This window comes from Phodopus roborovskii, unplaced genomic scaffold (assembly GCF_943737965.1).
Source record: "Phodopus roborovskii unplaced genomic scaffold, PHOROB, whole genome shotgun sequence".
Classification (NCBI taxonomy): Eukaryota; Metazoa; Chordata; class Mammalia; order Rodentia; family Cricetidae; genus Phodopus; species Phodopus roborovskii.
In genome coordinates, this window is record NW_026126407.1 from 7,805,984 (window position 1) to 7,827,405 (window position 21,422).

Consider the following 21,422-nt stretch of genomic DNA (forward strand, 5'->3'; position numbering starts at 1 on the left):
CATTGGTTTCTTCATGCTGTCAAATGAATAAATGGATTAGAACAGTGCTTCTTTTCCTTAGTTGGTTTCTGATCACTGTCATAGAACAAATCTCCAGGGGGAGGGTTGGAGAGAAGAAAATATGCTCCCAGAGTCTCTGGAAGACTACATCTAAAATGCTCAGTCTGTCCATACAGAACCCTAGGCTGCTAATCAAGAATCCAGTACACAGACTATTTCTGAGACATGAACAAAAACGAGACTCTTCCAAAGTATCTGCAGAACCTTGGCCTTCCCATTGGAAATGTGTTTCAGACACTGTTACCTTGACCTTGGATAAGCAAATAAACAGAGAAAAGCCACCAAAACAGCAGGATTGGGCCAACAAATTAGCTGGCAACATAAAAGACTCCATTTTCTACCACATGGATACCAGGAAGTTGGTAGCTCATGCCTTTAATCCCAGCACTTGGGAGGCAGATCTCTGTGAGATCAAGGCCAGCCTGTTTCCAGGACAGTTAGGGTATAATAGAAATGCCGTCTCCCCCAAAAAAAAAAAAAAAAAAAAGGAAACACCCACCCCCCAAATCAATCCAGGGCCTTCACACATCTAAGTGAATGCTCTACCACTGATGATACACCATCATACCCTACCTAGTACACATAGGACCTTAGTTTCTCATTTGTCACATCAAACATTTATCCAACTCAAATACAAGAAAATATTGCCCCAATTCTGAGATTCAAACAGGATCAACAGTTTTCAATTCTGAAGTTTTATATTAAAAACAAAACATATTACACTTCACATGTTAATAAAAGCAGCACAACTGCTAGAAAACAATACCATCAGTAGGCTGGAGGAGGGTGGGTATGCTTTGTTGTGCCTCAGCTCAGACTTTGCTTCCCCCATTCTGCTTCTGATAAAGGCAATATCAGAACAGCAGCAAGTGAGGAAATCAATCGCTCCTTCCCATGTGTTCCCAGACTGGCACTCTCCTTGGCCGAAGATGTCTCTCCAAGACATCCTGGCCACCTATCACCAGGCTAGCTCTTTTCTGAGGGCTGGCTCAATCAACTCTGGGTACCTGAGAAAGCAGGTGTCCTGGAAGGCAACTATGAGCAGTCCCAGGCCTCCAATCTGCTGGCTGTGTTACCTCCATTGGAGAACACTAATATCCTCTTCACAAAGCAACCCTTAGCAATGGACATCTTCTAGGCAGTAATGACCCAGACCAGACCACACATACAGAACCTCTGGCCTCAGGGAATCACTGCCAGGCCGAGATAAACTGCTGGGGTAGGAGTTAGGTTCCTCCTAAGTTTATCTGCTGTTGTAATTCCTCCTGAGCCAAGTACTGTACATACAACTCCAGATAACTTTAAGAGGGAAAGAGTTAAAAATGGATTCATTTCTGCTTTCCTTTTATTCTTCTTTTTATTTAAACAAGTGTCTTTCTCTGTATCATAGGCTGACCTTAAACTCAGCAATCATCCTGCCTCAGCCTTTAAGTTTTGGGATTGGGTTAGAGATCACATTCAACTAAATTTTTGCTTTGTAACAAGATTCCACATGGTGTCACTAATGGATCAGTGGTGAAATTCCTCTGGCTTCCCAATAGGAAACACCTCCAAAGCAATTTTATAGTTGAGTGTGTGTGTGTGTGTTGATGCTAGATGTTAGGGACTCAGCCAGGGTGCATTCTGCATGCTAAGCACATACAGTCATTGTACCATATCCCCAGCCATATACAGACACTTTTCTAACTGTAGAAGAAATTAAGAATTAAGTAGCAACAAGCCTCAAAATTTGGTTGCGTATGTAGGTGCAAAGCTGGTTCATCAAATCCCTGTTCTGGCCCTCAACCCAATGCATTTCAACTAAGGCGCCGTCTACTTCTTTCTTAATGTTGATTAGGCACTTAAACAGGTAGCGTCCAGCTGCTCCATCCAGGTGGTCTCCCTTCTCAGAAGCCTCTCCATCCTGGGCCCCATTGCTAGAGCCTTTACAGCTTTCCATGGCCTCTGTCCCTCCCCTTTCCTCACTCCTTTCATCTTCCATGGCTTCTAGAGTTTCCTCCTGGCAAAATGACTCCTGGCTGAGGCACTGGCCACCAACAGAGGCAGACTTGCCTTCCGGTACAGCAAGGCCACACAAGGCACTCTCCTGGGAGCATGGGACCACATCTTGGCTACCACGCAACTCTTTGGGAGTGGACTTTCTCTCCTCCAAGGCTAGGATAACATCCTCAGGTGCTCGGGGCACCTCCCTTAGTTGTCTCACTCGCTCTCTTTTCTTCCGCCTTAAATGAATCCAAGAGTTTTCTATGGCTGTCAGGAAAATGCTAACTTCTTCTTTTCCACATGGAATTCGTTTATGGTGAACCTATGTGGAGGAAAAACCAGAAATTTATAAGAAATCATCTGTCACTATTAACCAAACTCCTTCAATTAAAACAAAAAGCCATAAAGATCATTATGGATCGGCACTTCATCAATATGCTTGGCCACACACCTTCAGATCAGTGAGAATTCTTTCTATCCATGTTGTCACAACTCCTATACCTTCCACTGTCTCAGAGCCCAAAGATGAGGCTTTGAGGGATAATTCTTTCATCACAGACTCCAATACCACAAATGTAATGGGTTTCCTTGGCTTTTCTAATTTTCTTCGTTTACTTGGAGGTGACTGAAAGAAAAAGAAGTTGTTGCAACAATTAAATACAGTGCACTATAATGGATGTAAGTATGGACATTTCCAGGGTTTCTACTCCCCACCCCAGGGCATGAGATACTGAAGCCTTTGCACATGTTCTTTCCAGTGCTGAAAATAGCTCTGCAAAAAGCTCCAGCTCTTCCTTCACTTTACAAGAAAACTGAGACAAAGGCCATGTCATTATAGCTCGAGTTATACATTAGTAATACAGAACTGGGATTCAAACCATAAATACAAACGTTTTAAAACCTTGCTCTACTCCAGCTACCATTACAGACACTCTCCAAGCACGAAACACCTTTTCAATCTGTGATGCCCCAAGCAGGCTCATAGTGAACCACACACAGGCCAGGGGCGAGCCCACCCAGTTTGTAAAGTATCTGCCATACAACCCTGAAGATATGCACCAGATCCCAATAACCATAGATATAGATGGATGGATGGATGGATGGATGGATGGATGGATGGATGGATGGATGAAATAAGAGTATAGTGGCACATTTGTAATCCCCTAATGGGACAGTGAAGATGGGACTCTGCCTGGAGATCACCAGCCAACCAACCAGCCTCACTTAATTGGTAAGCCACAGGCCAATGAAAAGCCCTATCTCAAAAAGCAAGTTTGCTTAAGAACAACAGCTGAGGTAGTCCTATGGCCTCCACATTAAGAACAACAACAACAACTACTACTACTACTACTACTACTACTACTATATAACAAGGCTGATTAGAGCTATAGCTCAGTGGTAAAGCACATGCCTAACATAAAGTCATTAACTGATAGTGTGCTTGAGTTTAAATATGCTAGATGGTTGGCAGTGGTGCAGTGGTGGTTGCCTATGCCTTTAATCCCAGCACCTGAGAGACAAAGGCAGGCAGGAGCTCTGAGTCTAAAGCCAGCCTAATCTACACAGCAAGTTTCAGGCCAGACAAGGAAATAAAGGGAGACCATAACCAAACAAAACACTGAGGCTTGAAATATAGCAGCTTACCCCCCACCCCCAAAAAAATCACAGGACAGGAATGATCAAGGCCAGAGAATCTTATGAGTAGAAGTTGGGCCCAGACTGTATACTGCCTATCAGCAGGGCATGAAGGATACCAGTACCAATAAGAAAACTACACTTGAAAGCTAGAGCCATGGGAATCCAATCACCATTAAACTTTGTACCCAGGACTTAGGTAGGTTCCATTTCACCCACTAGAGGGACTGAAGTTCCACGTAAAACACCAAAAGTAACAACACTACAGTAACTGAGTTATTTCTTTAAAGTTAAAACTTTCTATATGATAACACCACCACCCCCATCTCCCCTATAACACCCCCACACCCCCACCATTACATTTAGCTGGGCTGTGGTATCATAGGACTTTAATCCCAACAGGTGAATCTCCCCATCTAGGCTCTGAAAACAGCCTTCTGTTAATAAGCTAGACAAAGAAGTCCAGGCTAAGAGAAATCCCTTAACAGTGGGGACTGCTTTTAAAAACTTTTATATTTAGCCTGCATGTACGGATGTGCCCCCAAGTGCATGCCTTGTGCCCATGGAGATCAAAAGAAGGTATGGAATTCCCTGGACTTGAACTTGCAGGTCGTTTGTGAGCATCCACATGCATGCTGGGAACCAAACCCTGGTCCTCTGAGTGTAACCAGAGTAACCACTTTATGAAACAGGGTTCCTGAGCAATGCTCACATCACAAGGGTACACAATTTACTAGAGCTATGTGTCACCCTCTACCCACATCAACTCCGTGAAAGCAAGATGGACCTGAAATACCGCCTTGCAGGCTTTAAAGAACTGGGGGAAGGCTCTAAAAGTGACTTGTCAGCATCCTGGAGAACTTACTACTTCCCCGTGTCCAAATCAGTCAGAAACTATGCTCCAAAAATTCTACCAAAATTAGGGAGATTGTCTTTTTGTTGCTAAAATAAGTCCAGACAACAGCAGTGGGCTGAGTGTAAGCACTAGAATTGCTTGAATTAGAATTTTCAGCATTCAGCACCAACAGAAACAAGTCAGTAGGACTAAGATAATAAATGAAAACACAAGTTGCCATAGGAACTTGCACATGCTGATAAATGGCAGGGTGGGGGTGGAGAAGTAGGTCAATATTTGTGCTTAACCAGCTCTATTCCTTGTCTTCCTTTGCTCAACTGAAACAGCATTCTCCTTCTGCCCGATTCCCACAAGGACCAAGAGAGGATCATCAGATGAGCTTTCCAGAAAAAAAAATCAGTGAATAGGGGAGTCTAACTAGAAGGAAGGAGAACCAAGAGGAAGGTCAACCCAAAATCTCCAGAGTAACCTGGATCTACCCACAGGGAAAGCAGTCGTTGATCAAGGGTACCAGTGCTAAGAAACTGTTGCTGGGTTACTACAAATCAGAAGCTGTCACCCTCCACCGCCACTCCCAGCAGTTTAAGTACATCTAATGGAACACTGGGGAATGCATTGTTAGTAGCTTAGGGATGAGCGCAGTGATGAGGAGGGAGAAACACTCTGTAGCATGGGAGGAATCTCAGGCCTTTAGCAAGAGGCGTTCCTTGATGGCTGGAAACTACACAGGGCTACAAGATGCCTTAAAAAGGAGAGAGGGAGGCTCAGAGACTCCTCTTCTACCTAAGCTGATTTTGAAAAACATAAAAAATAAACTGATTTTGTACAAAGACACTTTAACACTAGTTTCTATGATGTCTTCCCTCATCCAAGAGGGCAAAGGAGAATGTCTCTGGGCTGTGGTGGGGAATTCCAGAGCCCATTACCAGCTCTCCCCAGCTGTGTCAAAAATTGTGGGCAGCAGGTTAAGACAACATTCTTGGAAGCAGGTGCTGCTCCAATTTCCCACAGCTGTTTGTGTCTGCACGGGGACAGCTAAGGGCACTGCTAATGATTTTAACCATCTGCTGTGTAGGTCCTAGTAGACTAGAAAACAATAGAATATTTGGAGGAAAGAGCCATGGCAAGCAGAGGCATCTTTTTAAACTAGTGATCAAATTAAGCACTAACCTCTGGGCATCCTACTGTACAGTCCAGAAGCAAACCTAGGCTTCCATGGAAAGGACATTCTATAGGGGCAATTTCAATCCTGCTGTACATCCAGTTGCAGAGGAAGAACTAGCTCAGCTTCAAATCTGGAACTGCCCAGTTCCAGCTCTTTTTTAGGCATTCTCCTTGGTACTACTGCAGGATGGCCTCAAACTCAGAATTCTTCTGCCTCCACTTTCCATGTTCTCTACACCGTTTTCTAGTAGTAATCATAAAAGACGAGCCAGAGCTTTTCACTAAGACCTGCACAAGCTGAGTAGTGGTGATGCACATCTTTAATCTGAGCACTTAGGAGGCAGAGTTCAGGACCAGCCAGGTCTACAGAGTGAGTTCCAGGATAAACTGGGCTGTTACACAGAGAAAGCCTGCCTCAAAATAAATAAATTAAAAATAACAATAAATCAGAACAATCCTTAGATGCTACACTCAATAAGGACACAGCCACAGAGCTAGGAGTATAACTTGTATTATAACATTTGCCTACTGTGCTTGAGACACTGGGTTCAAGCCCCAGCAATGACAAATTGGAATAGGAGAAAGAAAAATGATTGTTAACGACAATGGCAGCTCTCCAGCAGCTTAGGAAAGCAGCAATGGCCAGGCAGAGAAACAGACTGAAGAATGTCCACCCAAGTTACAATGATGAGGTGTTCCTAAAGGCTATGCTGCCTACACTTCTAACTTCTAAACTATGCTAGGACTGGATTTTGTTTACAAACACTTTCCACTTTGCCATAAACATTTGGAGAAAACTTTAGGAAAACTAGACAGTACAGATTTAGTTCATTTATGATCTGTGGAAGCTTATCACATGATAGGCATTTGGAGAAGCCAAATTTAAGTCTTTACTTACCGGTACTGTGACATCATCATAAAAACTCCAAGCTAAGGCCCATCTCATTGTCCTGCCTTGACAGAACTCTGTGAAGGTGACTTTAGGAACCTGAAACCAGTAAACACAGCATCTCACATGAAATTTTTGCTTCAAATACCTTAGCTTCAAGTAGCTAAGGGTTATCTTGAACTCCTGATCCTCCTGCCACCATACCCACCTTCAAACTAAGGTCTTTCTGATAATGTTTCTGGCTACTAACTCCTATTGTTTTGTTAGTCAACAAACAATATTTTTTTTTAGAAAGGCATATACAGCTGCCTGATATCAAAAAACAAATTATCTGTATACAGAATTTTTAGCTCTCATAAAATATTAGAATTTATAGATGCTTCAAAGGTCAAACAACAAACAACGAAAACAATTCTCTGGAATCATGGTGAAATGGTTTAAGTAGTTTTTCTTCATTTCTTTGACAGAGGAGTTAGCTATCTGGGCCAAACTGACCTCCAACTTGCTTCTACCTCCCAGGGAATAGAGTTGCAGATATGGACAGTCCTAGCAGTGCTGGGGTTGAATGCAGGGCCTCAAAAAAATGTCAGGCAAGCACTCACCACTCCTAAGCTTGAGTACACTGTTGTTTTGAGACAGGATCTCACTATGTAGCCCCAGCTTGCCTGGAACTAGGCTGGCCTCAAACTCAAACCACCTGCTTCTGCTTCCCGAATGCAGGGATTAAAGTCATGTACCACAACCAGCCTTGGTTTACTTCTTTAAGGAAAACAGCCAACCAAAGTCTGGCCATAAACAGGTATGTAATCTCCCTTTCATGTATCAGATTTCAATAAAGAAAAAGGAATTAGCCAGGCGGTATTGGCGTACACCTTTAGTCCCAGCTCTTGGGAGGCAGAGGCAGGTGCATCTCTGTGAGTTTGAGACCAGCCTGGTCTACAAGAAACTTCTCTGTAGTTTTTAATATCTTTAAGAAGAAATATTGGACTGGAGAGATAGCTTAGCAATTAGGAGCAATTTTCACTCTTTTGTTTGTTTTTTGAGACAGGGTTTTCTGTGTAACAGCCTTGGCTGTCCTGGAACTCACTCTGTAGAACAGGCTGACCTCAAACTCACAGAGATGCATCTGCCTCTGCCTCCCAAGTGCTGGGATTAAAGGTATGTACCACTACCACCACAATTTTCACTCCTACAAAAGACACAGCTTGGTTCCCAGAATCCACATGGTGGACTACAACCATCCATAACTCCAGAAGAGGATCTGGCCTCTTCTGACCTTTGTGGGCACACATACACATGCAGACAAAATATTAATATACATAACACAAATACATGTAAAAATAAAACTAAGAAGCCCACCTAGCTTTATGGTATAAAGAAAGCTGCCCTACCCAAACACATGCTAAGAGGACATATACACATGACAATGACAAAGCTTACCCCTTGGATTCTGAGCTCTTCCTTCAGTGGGGCCAGACTGCATTTCTTCCCCAGCATACAGCTATACCACCTTGGAAAAACATCAGACAAATGAATAGTGGTTACAAGCATCATTCATGAGAATAGCAGCAAAAAAATAGAGTTAAGTTACAAGCAACAGTAACAAAAATTGCACAAATTAGACAAATACTGAATCACATAATAATAATAATAATAAAAAAAGAAGCCCCAAGGCAACCTAAACAAATAATCTTGGCTGGCAAAATAGATCAGTAAATGAATGCTTCACCATGGAGCCCATGGTGGAAAGAGAACAGCTGTTCTCTGATTTCCATATACTCACCATGGCAACATACATGTACACACAAAGTAATTAAAAAATTTGTTAATTAGAAAAACAAATCTGCCAGGCAGTGGTGGCACATGCATTTAATCCCAGCACTCAGGAGGCACAGGTAGAAAGATGTCTGTGAGTTCAAGGCTAACCAGAGATGTATAGTGAGACCTGTCATTACTTTAAAAAAAAAAAAACTAAAATTAAAAAAGGTGAATAAGTAAATAAACCAACAGACCACTTAGGTTATCCTATGCTTAAAACTGAATTTGGTCTTGCAGAGTTCCCAGGTTCATTTTCCTAGCTCCCAAATGGTAGGTCATAACAACCCTTAACTCCCATTCCAGTGGATCGGACTCCCTCTTCAGGCCTCCATAGGCACTGCACAAACATGGTGTACATACATACAAACAAGAAAAAACTCAAAAATAAATACATATAAAACATCCTCAGCACTTTATTAAGAAAACACAGAATCCTGCCTGAACTTGTGCTGTGAGCTGCTCCATGAAGGGTGGTGGTTAATTAATACACGCCTTTAATCCCAGCACACAGGAGACTGGCAGATCTCTGTGAGTTTCGGGCCAGCCTGGTCTACAGAGTGAGCTCTAGGACACCAGGACTAAATAGAGAACTGCTCTGAAGGAGTGGAAAGAAAATGAGGTGAACTGGTTGAAGGGTAAAAGTGATGTAAATCATTTCTTCTGATTATTCAAATTAGTCTGAGAAATAAAAAGAATATAGGACTGTGTTTCAGCCTATCAAAGATTAGTTAGCAAGGGAACTGCAAAGTGATGAAACATGTCTGGAAAAAAAAAAAAAAAAGAAAGAAGGATGAAAGAAAGTGCATTAAGTCCTGGGGCTGTTGAGTGCACGGCTCTATGTGCCTTTGCAGCTTCAGGACAGGGACAGGAAGGCCAGACAGCACAGCAACCCTGATGAATTGATGGAACAGGGGTGAGAATGAGGAGATGAAACTCAAGAAGAAAGGAAATAATTAAGATTAGATTTTAAAAAACAATGAAAAAGACAAATGATCAGTCTTGAAAGAGGTAACAACATCACAGAACCCATAGACAGGAAAGAGGGAGAGGGAGGGAGATGGGTGGGAAAAGAGAGAGGCTGAGACTCTTTAGGTTCAGGCTAGTCTCCAACTTTCTGTGTAGCCCAGGACAACCTTGAATGTCTGATCTTCCTTCCCCTGGCCCCCTGCTCAACCCCAGTGTTAGGATCATAAGCATGTACCACATCTCGAGCCCCCAAAACAACTCTTATTACACAACCTCACAACTAGATGAAACAATTTCTTCAAAGACATAAACTATCATACTTACTCCAGAGGTACGGACTCAAATGGTTCTTGTGTTAAATTATCAATTAAGAAGCCAAAATCAGCCAGGCAGTAGTAATGCACACCTTTAATCCCCAACACTAGGGAGGCAGAGGCAGGTGGATACCTCTGAGTTTGGTCTACAAAGTTACAGTAATTAAATAAATAAATGTGTCAAAACTCCTCCCAACCCAAGTTCTTTTGTTGTTAAGTACTTTTAAAGGTGGGTCTGGTAATGCAAACCTATAACTCCAGTACTTGGAAGGTAAACATCAGAATCAAGACAGTCTCAAACACATACATAATTGGACTATATGAGGCTATCTCAAAAAAAAAAAAAGGGGGGGGAGGTGTGACCAGTTCTCGCCTAGAATGCACAATTCCCAGGACAAAAGGATGCATAACTCTGGGGGATAGAGGCAGAAGGATCAGAAATTAGAATCTTACATTAAACAGTGACTTTAAAGGCTGGCTTGATGCATGAAAACTGTCTCAAAGACAAATGCAACCACTCAACCTTGTTTCTAGCTTCCTATGTTCATGTGACTAACCACTAAATGCTGGCTGCAATCTCAAGAGATACCCTGTGACAACTAATCAAAATGCAAGTAGAACAAAAAGGAAGATCTAGTTACCCACGAGACTGTGAACCCATTACAGAATTTTAATCATGAAAGTAGTACTCTACTCATTACAACATTTCAAAATTCCTCTGAGATGCTGTTTCAAGAAAAAGTATTTCAAAATAATTTTTGGCCTATAAGAGTTGCAAGATTAATACAAATGACTCTCCTATACCCTTCACCCAGATTTACCAATTAACAAGTTCCCCCATGTATTTGGGTCTGTATGTTTTCTAAACTATTTGGGAGGTAGCTATGAAATGTTCCTGAACCCTAATATTTTGGCATGGACACTTTACAAACATGAATCTTCCTTTTAGCTGGGCGGTGGTAGCACACGTCTTTAATCCCAGCATCCAGAAGGCAGAAACAGGTGGAACTCTGTGAGTTTGAGACCAGCCTAGTCTACAGAGCAAGTTCCAGGACAGAGAAAACTTGTTTAGAAAAACTTAAATAAACAAATAACTACATTAATTAATTAATTAAGTAATTAAGTAATTAATTAAAGAACCTTCCTTTTGGTAACAACAAGAAAATGTAATTTCACATGGTATTATGTTATGTATTGGAAACAGTCCATATTCATTTCCACAATTATCCTAATTTCCTCTGGATATACACTCCAGTGTGGGATTGTCCATTTCAGTTATCTGTATGTCTCTTTAGTTTCCTCAATCTAGAACTGTTCCTTGATCATTGTTTACCATCATGTCAGGTGTGAGTTAGATTCTGAATACCTATTTTTGTTGGGAAGGACACAGAGGTTCTCCTGTGTCTTAGAAATATCATATCAGGAGCTCATGGGGTAGGAGCAGTCCATCTGGCTTCTCCACTTTAAATTTCCCAGTCCTCTTTGAAAAATCAGTACTCTAAGCAGACACCGTTTTTTCAGCGCTTGAGATCAAAGCCACATACATTGCATCACTGAGCTACAGCCCAGCCAAGATCCAGTCATTCAAATTTCCCGCTGCTGATTTTCCCCACAAATAAATTATAATCTGACAACTACAAAATGATGATATTTGTAACATCCCCAGTTTACAGATTCAGTCATTAGAATTGTACTTTGTAAGGAACAATTTTTATTTGATTGCCCCCAATTGGTTTTGAACTAGGTCCTATGCCCTAATATGTCACTTGGGACACTCATTCTTGCAAAACGAGGAATTGTAGCCTCATATTTATTTTGACCCAGCTCTGCAATCAATTATTTGAAAGATAACCAATTTCAATTGTCATTATAAAGACTGACCCATGGAAAATTCAACAATAAGAAATTTGCTCATTTCAGTAAGGAAAGGTTACTTAGAACCTTCTTTAAGCCAATTTTTAAACTTAAGTTATAATGCAGAAAAGCAAGTTACAAGGACCAGCTTGGGGTGAAAATGGTTATGAGCCCAACACCTTATTACCTATAAATAGACTGCTAGAACAAAAGCCTCCAGTCACCAGAGCAGCCGAACGATCAGCTTCATCTCAAAACAGTCATCATTTCAACTGACACATTCTAAATTGTCATGGCTAAAAATAAACTTTTACATCCTCCCCCCCCCCAAACTCATGTAGCACAGGATGGTTACACAGTGCAACAGTGGTCTATTTACAAACGTATCTACAGTACAGGCCACTGAGATAGGAGAAGTCTGAAATTACACTTTTAAGTCAGAAAGTATGCCTCATAAGTGAAACCAAGTTGTACAATTTTACCGTTCCTCAACTGCTAACCAAAATGAAGCAGCAGTGAATGAAGATGTTACTAAGCCTTCTGAGATTCTGTGTGACTTCAGGAGAAAAATTAAACTTTAAAAAGATTTTTCTTACATGTATGGGTGTTTTGAATGCACGCATGTTAATGTACGTCATGTGCATGTCTGATGTCTCCTGGGGTCAGAAGAGGCTGCTGGGGCTCCCGAAAGTGGAGTTACAGGTGGTCATGAGCCACCAGATCCTGAATTTTCTAAAAGCAGGTAAAGTGCTTTAACCACTAAACCATTTCTCCAACCCGAGGGAAAAAAAAAAAAAAAAAAAAAAAAAAGCAGCAAATTGTACAGATGCTTGGGGATTTTTGTTTTTCTTTTTTTCTTTTGAGACAGGGTCTCGGTGTAGCCAAGGCTGGCTCTTGTCTCTAATTCCCAAATGCTAAGCTTACAAGGAATGTACCCCACACCTAGCTAAAATACTTGATTTTAATCTCAACCAGGTATTGGTGCGACAGGTCTTCAATCCCAGCATTCTGTAATGTTTAACTTTTCTGAGAGGCAGACCACTCAATAATCAAGCTATTTTCCTATTTTTTGCTTGTGTGTTTGGTTTTTCAAGATATATTTATATATGTATTTCTGTGAATCTGGGAGAGTACAGAGCCAGAAGAGGGTACCAGGTGACCCTATCATATCCCACCTAATACTCTGAAGCAGGCTTTCTCCCTCAACTGCAGGGGAAGGGGCAGTGTTTTCTTGCTAGGTGATAAACCCACATGCTACTGTGACCCTTCTGTCTCTCTGTCCACTTCCTAGCTGGGATTGCAAATGTGGTCTAGATGCCCAGTTGTTATGTGGACTCTGGGACAAGAGCTCTGGCCCTCATTACTGCACAGTTAAGTCCTCTTAAGCACTAAAACATGTCTACAGACTCCTCCAACTGCTTTACATAGCACTTACATAAGCTCATACCACCAAATCAGAATACTTGTTGATTTGGAATTTACTAAATTAAGCATCATGTTTAAAGACAAAGTCTGTCATATAAACCAGTCTGGCCTTGACCCATAACCCTCCTGCCTACCTGCCTGCCTGCCTATATAAGTGCTATGACCACAGGTATACCCTTGTGCCTGGCTAAAATAAGCCGCTTTAGACACAAGATACAAAGGGAAAAAAATTATTCCCAACCTAGTAATTCCACCTCTGGGTAAACAACCAGCAGAATTTAAAATAGGATCTTAAAAAGTTATTTGTATACCTAAGTGCCAAAGGATTTTTAAAAGCAACACAAGTTGCCATGAGATGAATGAATAAATAAAATGTGGTTTATACATGTAATGCATTATTAAATTGGTTATGGTAGTTCACACCCATCATCCTAGAAGGCAGAGAGGGAAAGAACACCACAAGTCAGGCCAGCCTGAGCTACACAGCAAGTACCAGTGAGGATTTATATCAAGACCTTGTTGCAAACAAAGAGAACACAAAAACAACTAAACACCAAAAACAGAAAAATATCCACCTTTTCACAGAAGGAAAAGAACTCTAACACATGTTACAACATAGATGTAGCATGAAACACTATATTAAATGAAATAAGACAATCACAAAAGGACAACTAGCATATGGCTTCACATACATCCGGTATTGAGAGCAGTCAAACTGTGCAGCTGGGGCTGCACGAGTGAAGGGAAAGGGAGCTGTTTAACAGGTGCACTGTGCAGATGCAGCTTCGGAAAACCAAGGGTTCTGGCCCTGCATGGTGGCATGTGATTTGATCACAGCATTTGGGTGGCAGAGACAGGTGGATCTCTGTGAGTTTGACTGATGTTGGCTTGATCTACAGAGTAAGTTAAGTTCTAGGATAGCCAGGGCTATGTAGAGAGACTCTGTTTCAAAACAAAACAAAACAAAAAAAGAAAAACAAAAATACTAAGAGGTCTGGAGATTAGTTGCACAACAATATTAATGTCCTTAACACTATTTAACTATAGACTTTAAAACTTGTTAATCTGATGGTACAGTGTTTGCGCTCGCTGGAAGTCTCACATCTGTTTGTAACTCTACTCCAAGGAATCCAACGTCCTCCTCTATTCTCCTCAGACACCACACACTCACATCTTACACACACACACACACCATGCATGCGCAGGCAAAACATCCCTATACATTAAAAAAAAAAATTGTTAATATGAAGATGAGATGTATCTTAGTGTTGGTGTGGGCCTGCCAAGGTGAGGCCTGGAGTTCACTCTCCCCAACATGCCCTCTTCCCTCAAAAATATTGGATAGTAAATTTTATTATGTTTTCCCCACACACAAAAATAAATAGATAAAAATAAACACTTTATCATTTCATGAATCCTTTGACTAAGAGCTCCTTTTAGCTATTAACTACCATACCAACAACATGTGGCAGGGTGCAAAATGACATGAGACAAGCCTCATGCTCTGTCTGAGTGCCTAACACTGCTTAATGACAGGTGTGTTGTCCAAAATAATGAGCTTTTAAAACAGAACAGCCCTAACCCATCTCTAGAGATGGTTGATAATCTGTTTCTCTTCATTAAATTTCTGACAGCTCAATGTCCTCACATCTGTCATTGTTTAGGAAACTGAGTCCAAGAACCTCAATTGCTTCAAGGACTAGCAACAAATTGATTCTGGTTCATGGGACAGATTTGAACCCATCTGTTTTCTAATCAAAAGCCATATTTGAGTCAGTTTTGTTCCATTGCAGGACCATACTAATGGGAGCAATACAATCATTTGGGATTCCCTCCCTTTATCTGTGCAGTCTTCTAGACATTATCTAGTAACGTTTCAGTCCCAGTGATTATTTTGCCTTAAATTGACACAGTTTTTTTAGGATCACAAAAGACAAATATTCCTACTTACCTTAATCTTTTTTTAAGTTGTAAACTGTCATGGATTATCCTTTTAACAAATTCTAGTTCACCTCCTTCTGCCATGATTTCTGTTATGCCTCCTGTATTTACGGAACTTGGTGGAGGTCTTCGAGAATTCCGAGAGTTTACACCCTGAACAACAACAACAAAAGCCATGGTCTTTGAATGTAATCTATTATTGTGCTACGCTGAAGACTTAAAAGGTCACACAGCCAGCTGGGGCTGTAGTTTGGTGATAAAGCACTTGCCTAGCATGCACAAGGCCCTGGGGATTAAATATAAAAACATTTACCTTTTATATAGCCCAATCTGTTTCTTTTCCTTTATGCTTTGTCTTGATACCATGGCCAGGAAATCTACCCAAAGATTAAATCAATATTTACTTATGTTTTCTTCTAATACTTTTATGATTCTGTTTTTTATATTTAAGTATTTAATCCATCCTTACCTCATTTCATATGAAAAAATTAACTCAAATGCATCAATGACATAAATGTAAGATCTAAAACTATAAACTCCCAAGAAGAAAACATAAAAGTAAATTTTCATTAACTTGGATTAGCCAATGGTTTCTTAGATACAACATCAAAAAGCATAAGAACAACACAAAACAGATAAATTATATTTTATCAAAACTAAAATCTTCACTGTAAAAGAGACCATGGAAAATTTAAGACAAACCGGGTGGGGGTGGTGCATGCCTTTAATCACAGCACTGAGGAGGCAGAGGCAGGCAGATCTCTGAGTTCAAGGCCAGCCTGGGCTACATAGAGAAAGCCTGTCTTGAAAAACAATTAAATAAACAAATAAATAAAATGAAGATAAATAATAGAATATGAAAAAATGTTTGCAAATCATTGTAATTAAAGGGTCTTGCATCTAGGATGTTTACAGGAAACTTAATAGGAAGAAAAGTAACACAATTTTAAAATGGACAAAGAGGTGCATAGGGGCTTAGCTTAGTGGCACAGTGCTTGCCCAGTATGTACACAAAAGTGGGCAAAGAGTACAGGGTTGCTAATCAGGTCAGTGTAGAGAGTTTAGCAAGAGCTAGCTTGAGTGTCTAATTAGACCCTCCACTTTGGAAGGGGGTAGTGGAGTCGGTATCTGAATGGCATTATTACATGAAGATGAGCAAAGCGTCCCTAAGCACATGACAAAAAATGCACAGCCAGCCATCAGGGAAACACCAGCACACATCCACTGGGGTGACATACAAAAACTACAGATATTAAGAAGTGCTGAGGAACCACACACTGTGGCTGGAACATGAGCAGCTGTCAATGTAGAAAACTGTCTGGCAGCCCAGAGGGGCAACATATTAACACCCGCCTCAAATTTAAGGTGACAATAGAATAAGAAGATTATTTGGGGGCTGAAAAAGTGACTCAGCAGGCGAGAGTCATCCCCTGCTCTAAGTACTGTGCCATCAATTCTTCCTAATGCCCCTATCTATTCTTTGAATGTAGAGAAACAACACTTTTAATAAATCTTATTATAGGGTTACTTTTCTTCATAAACTTACAAGAAAGTTAAATTTTTTAACTATTTTAAATGCACTTCACTTTATTTTTCTAATCAGGAATGTTAGTATTCCTAATAAATTTTTGCTTAAATTCCCCCACTTTGTCAAAAAATTATTCTTGAGGATTTATTTATTTTTGAACTGCATATGTTGGTGTACACCTTTAAGACCAGTACTTGAGAGGAAGAAGCTGTTGTGAGTTCCAGACCAGTCTACAAGGTGAGACCCTGTCTACAATAACAAATAATAATAACTTAAAACTTTGTTTATTAGTGTTTGCATGCATGTATATATATTACTGATCCCAGAGAAGTCCAGAAGGTGTCATATTCCCTGGAACTGAAGTTACAGACAGGTTGTGAGCTGTGTATGGACACTGGGAACCAAACCAAGGTCTTCTGAAAGAACAGAAAGTGCTCTTAAGTGCTGAGCTACCTCTCCAAGCCCTGTACTGAAATTTTTTGTTTGTTTTGTTTTGTTTAACAAGGCAGGCTTTCTTCTCTATGTAGCTCTTGTTGTCCTAGAACTCTATCTATAGAGCAGGCTGTCCTTGAACTCAGAGATCTACCTGCTTCTGCCTCCCAAATGCTGGGATTAAAAGTGTGCACCACCATAGCCTGGCTAAATTTTGCCATCACTGCCTGGCTCAATTTTTCCACTACCACCTCGCTGAATTTTTCAATACATCATGTTTTGGTTGTTATAGTGCTAAGATTTGAAGCTAGGGCCTTTCACATACTAAGCAAACACTCTACCACTGAGATATATTCCTAGCCCTCTTTTTTAAATTTTGAAATAGGGTCTCACTAAATTGCTTCAAACAGGTTTAAATTTACTATAAGTTCAAACTAGTCTGGAACTTGGCAATTCTCCTGCCTCAGTCTCCCATGTACTAGGCCTCCACATATCAGTTCGTTGTATCCAATTTTGTTCAATTCCTAAAAGCAAATACTTTTTTTTTTTTCACTATTTAGCCATTTACTACCAAATGACAAAAAACATTTTTTTGTCCCTAGGTTGATAAAATCCAGCAAAAACTATAGCCTACCTTGGCTCAATTTAAAAAATTCAAAGTATGAAGATTTGTGTTCCAATCCCAGCACCTACATGGTGGCTCACAACCACATGACCAAGGGGCTAGCCACTGAAGGCAAAAGGCACATATGCAGTGCACAAACATTCATAAAGAAGACCAAAAACATATACATAAAATAAATGGTACATTTACATTTAAATAATGGTTTTTAACTTCAAGGTTTAGGGAAGAAAGAGCTCTCTCTTTACCCTCTCTTCTTCCCCTAAGTAATGTTCAACCACAACCAAACAAGTCTAAGAAAAACCAGCAGAGAGCCAGGCCAGAGCTAAGGAGAAGGTAGAAACAAAAGCCTCAGCCTTTATGATACTATGAACTCATATCATAGCATTCTAATTTATATTAATTTATTAATTACCTAAATTATACTGACTCTAAAGAAAAACTGCCTTTTGCTCCTATTTCTGAAAATGAGGTAAATTTACTAAGTGTTCTTCTATGACTTTAGAGGTATTTTACCTGAGCTTCCAATTGATTAGCAAAAAAGGGAGGGTTGCACATGCAGAAGTCATAAACGATCTCAGACTCTTCTTTAAGTGCATCCATTAGTAGTGTCTTTTGTGGCACTTTTACCACTAGGGAAGAAAAAAGAGACTGTTAGTTACTATTTATTTTGTAATGACGTTAAAAATAAGTGCACAAAATAAACAACCAAGGAAGAAAATGAATACGAGCATGTGCATATAAATTCCTTCACACCATTCCCAGTAAGGGGCAGAACTGCAGAAATGGAGAATTAAGCAGATGCACTGATCCTATCAATGTTCCCCTTTACAATATGTGTTAACACTAGCAGGAAAAGTGTTATTTCTTTTATAAAGAAGCATAGTAAAATGTGCTTAATAAAACAAAAGGTTTCTTCCCCAGCACAAACTCTACCCTTTTGAGAATTCTCACTTTTCTGCAATAAATTTATGTTCATTTTGCTAAAACTAAATTATGATTTAAAAATTAATAATAAGGAGCTGGAGAGTGGTTAAGAACACTCATTTCTCTTTCAGGACCCATGTTCAGTTCATTGCACCCACACGGTAGTTCACAATCACCTGGAACTTCTGACATCTGAAGGCACCAGGAATGGCACGTGTAGACAAAACACTTATTCACATAAAATACATCTTCAAAAAATTTAAAAATGAAAGCAATATAAAGAAACCCTGTCTCTTAAAAAAAAAAAGTAATTTTGAAACTGTGTCAATATAAAATGGTAAGAAAATGTATTTACAAGATCACAAGGTAGAGTTGGCCTAGTTCTAGCAAGTGTCTACATACTAAAATTAAGATAATTTTACAAGGAGTCATGGCTCAAGCCCATAATCTAAGCAATTGGGAGGCAGAAGGGGGGTAGACAAATCAAGAGCACCCTGGATTATATACTGAAACCTTTTTCTTGTTTAGTTTTTGATTTTTTGTTTTATGAGACAATCTCACTATGTAGACTAGGCTAGCCTCAAACTCAGAGATCAGCTCACCTCTGCCTCCCTAGTGCTGGAATTAAAGGTTTACATTATCACCACCCAGCTAATCCTATATATTTTTAAAATAAAAGTATAGTTTAATGAAGAATAGAATGGTGCTTTCCCCCCCCCCCTTAAAAATATTAGTGCCTGGGATTGTGCCTGCCACACAAACATTTGGACTTGAGTTTGACCCTTAAGACCCACATAAAAGCTGGGCATGGCAGCACACCTCATAACCTCAAAGATAGGGAGACAGATAGAGGATCCCTGGATCCTGCCGGCCAGGCATCCAGCTGAATGAATCACTGAGCTCCAGCTAAGGCTTTTTCACCATGCAGCTATCTATACAGGAGCTAGACAGAGAGCTAAATGATTGAGAGCATTAGCAGTTCTACTGGAGAACCAGGTTTGTATTGTGATCACCCATATGGCAGCTCACAACCATCAGTAAACTTCAGTACCAGGGGAATCTGACACACCTTTTGGCCCTGAAGGCACTGCACACATATGGTGGTACACAGAGACACAGGAAGAGACAACACTCACACACATAAAACATTTCTAAATTTTTTAAAATAATAAAATAGAAAGTGACTGAAGAATACACTGATGCAGACTTTGAGAGTCTTTCAAAGACACATGTACACATGTATTCACTCTCACACAAAGAAATTAGTGACTAATTTGGAAGAAGGAGAAACTGTAGCCGGAATGTAAAGAAAGTAAATAAACATAAATAAATAAATAAATAAATGCCATTTTTTGTTATTCATGGTAGACATAGTCTATGAAGTTGCCATGAACACTGAACTAGCAAATACAAACCCCTTTGGGAAGTACACTGCTGAAAACCTGATATACGTAACCTCATCTTCAGTGTGTTTTGACTTGAAGATAATACATGTAATACTGCTGGTCTGGTGTAGCAGCAAGCACAAGCATTTAATCCTAGCACTCAAAAGGCAGATTAAGGCAGATCTCTATGAGTTTGTAACTAGCCTGGTCTACAAAGAGATTTCCAGGCCAGCTAGGGCTATCCAGTGAGACCCTATCTCAAAAAAAGGAGTGTAGAAAAATAGCTCAGTAGTTGAAAGCACTGGCTGCTTTTCCAGGACTGGGGTTCTATTCACAGAACCTACATGTTGGGGTAACTCCAGTTTCAGGAGGTCTGACCCCATCTGGCCTCCTTGGGCACTAGGCATTACATGTGGTACAAAGACATACATGCAGGTTAAATACCCATACATACACAATATTTTAAATTAAAATTTTAAAAATACATATTTCTGACTCACTATAACTCACCTAAGTGAAATGTATTTTCTTTATGGCATATACAAACACACCTCAGTACTGTTTAAGGGTCATCTGAAATGGCAAAGTCCCTAAGAAACAGCATAAAAATGCACTTAATGAATGTAGCATTAGAAAGCAAAAGCAATACCTGTTCAAAGCAAAAACACCACGAGGGCAGACTACAACCCTGTTAACCTCAGCTCGAAGCACAAACTGGGGACTCAGCCATCCCTACAGTGGAAAAAGAGGACCCACTTCTACAAGTAGTTCTCTGACCTCTACACTCACAGTTTCTCCTGTGTACCTGTCCTTCCTAACACACAAAGGAAGCCATGAAAGGAAAAAATTCAACAACAACAAACAAACCAAAAAGATTTTGAAAGTCTGGCTATTAACAAACTGATTCTAAAGTTTAGGTAGCGCTCATGGCTGCAATCCCTACTCAGAGGGCTGATGGAGGACTGCGACAGAAAGGGAACTACTAACTTTCATTAGCATACTGGGCAGGTGTTATAAACTATTATAGCATGGTTCAAAACCATTATTAGTGCTAATGAGTCCTTGAAATTTCTGTCTGCTTTCATAGTACTACAGGTTGAACCTCACAAAATATGAGGCAAGGGCTATGCCAGTGACATAAATTCCCAGCCATTATGATAGTTTTTATTTTGGGGCAGATTCTCACTAAGGGTACAGACTGATCTTGAACTTGCTTTGCAGACCAGGTGAATCTTACATTTTAGAACCTTATACCCCAGTCTCCCAAGTAGCTAAGATAACCTGTGCTACCAAGCCTACCTTAAATTTAGAGGGTAAGTACTCCTCCTGATGTTCATTTTCCAACAGCAACCAAAGAGGCCAGGACGCTCCCTAGCTGCTCTGAGCAGGACTTAATGAGCACCAGCCACCATGAACAGTGTCCCACAGATAACTATAAAACTGTCACAGTAGTTGCCTCAGCTCTGAAGGCACAACCATAGGCAGAGCTGTTTGAAACAGTCACATTAGTCACTGTGTCATCACCAGCCTTGATGAAATCTAAATCAGAGGTTCTTAGCATGTTAGCACTCACAACCCCCTTTGCCTGCCTGATATTGTTTTGTTCTGTTGGTTTTTCAAGAC

At 40.3% G+C, this 21,422-nt stretch overlaps 1 protein-coding gene across 1 annotated transcript in view; it reads right to left on the minus strand.

The window, feature by feature from the left end:
* Positions 1-650: 650 nt before the first annotated feature.
* The window catches only part of Mettl16 (methyltransferase 16, N6-methyladenosine), a 43,130-nt gene continuing 22,358 nt past the window's right edge, over positions 651-21,422 (minus strand). Inside the window, exons 5-10 of the mRNA XM_051180029.1 lie at positions 18,004-18,119; positions 14,916-15,058; positions 8,028-8,097; positions 6,597-6,686; positions 2,495-2,668; positions 651-2,365 (exon numbers count right to left, since the gene is read on the minus strand). Coding sequence (XP_051035986.1) covers positions 1,766-2,365; positions 2,495-2,668; positions 6,597-6,686; positions 8,028-8,097; positions 14,916-15,058; positions 18,004-18,119 — 1,193 coding nt within the window. The 3' untranslated portion in view covers positions 651-1,765. The remainder of the gene's footprint in view (positions 2,366-2,494; positions 2,669-6,596; positions 6,687-8,027; positions 8,098-14,915; positions 15,059-18,003; positions 18,120-21,422) is intronic.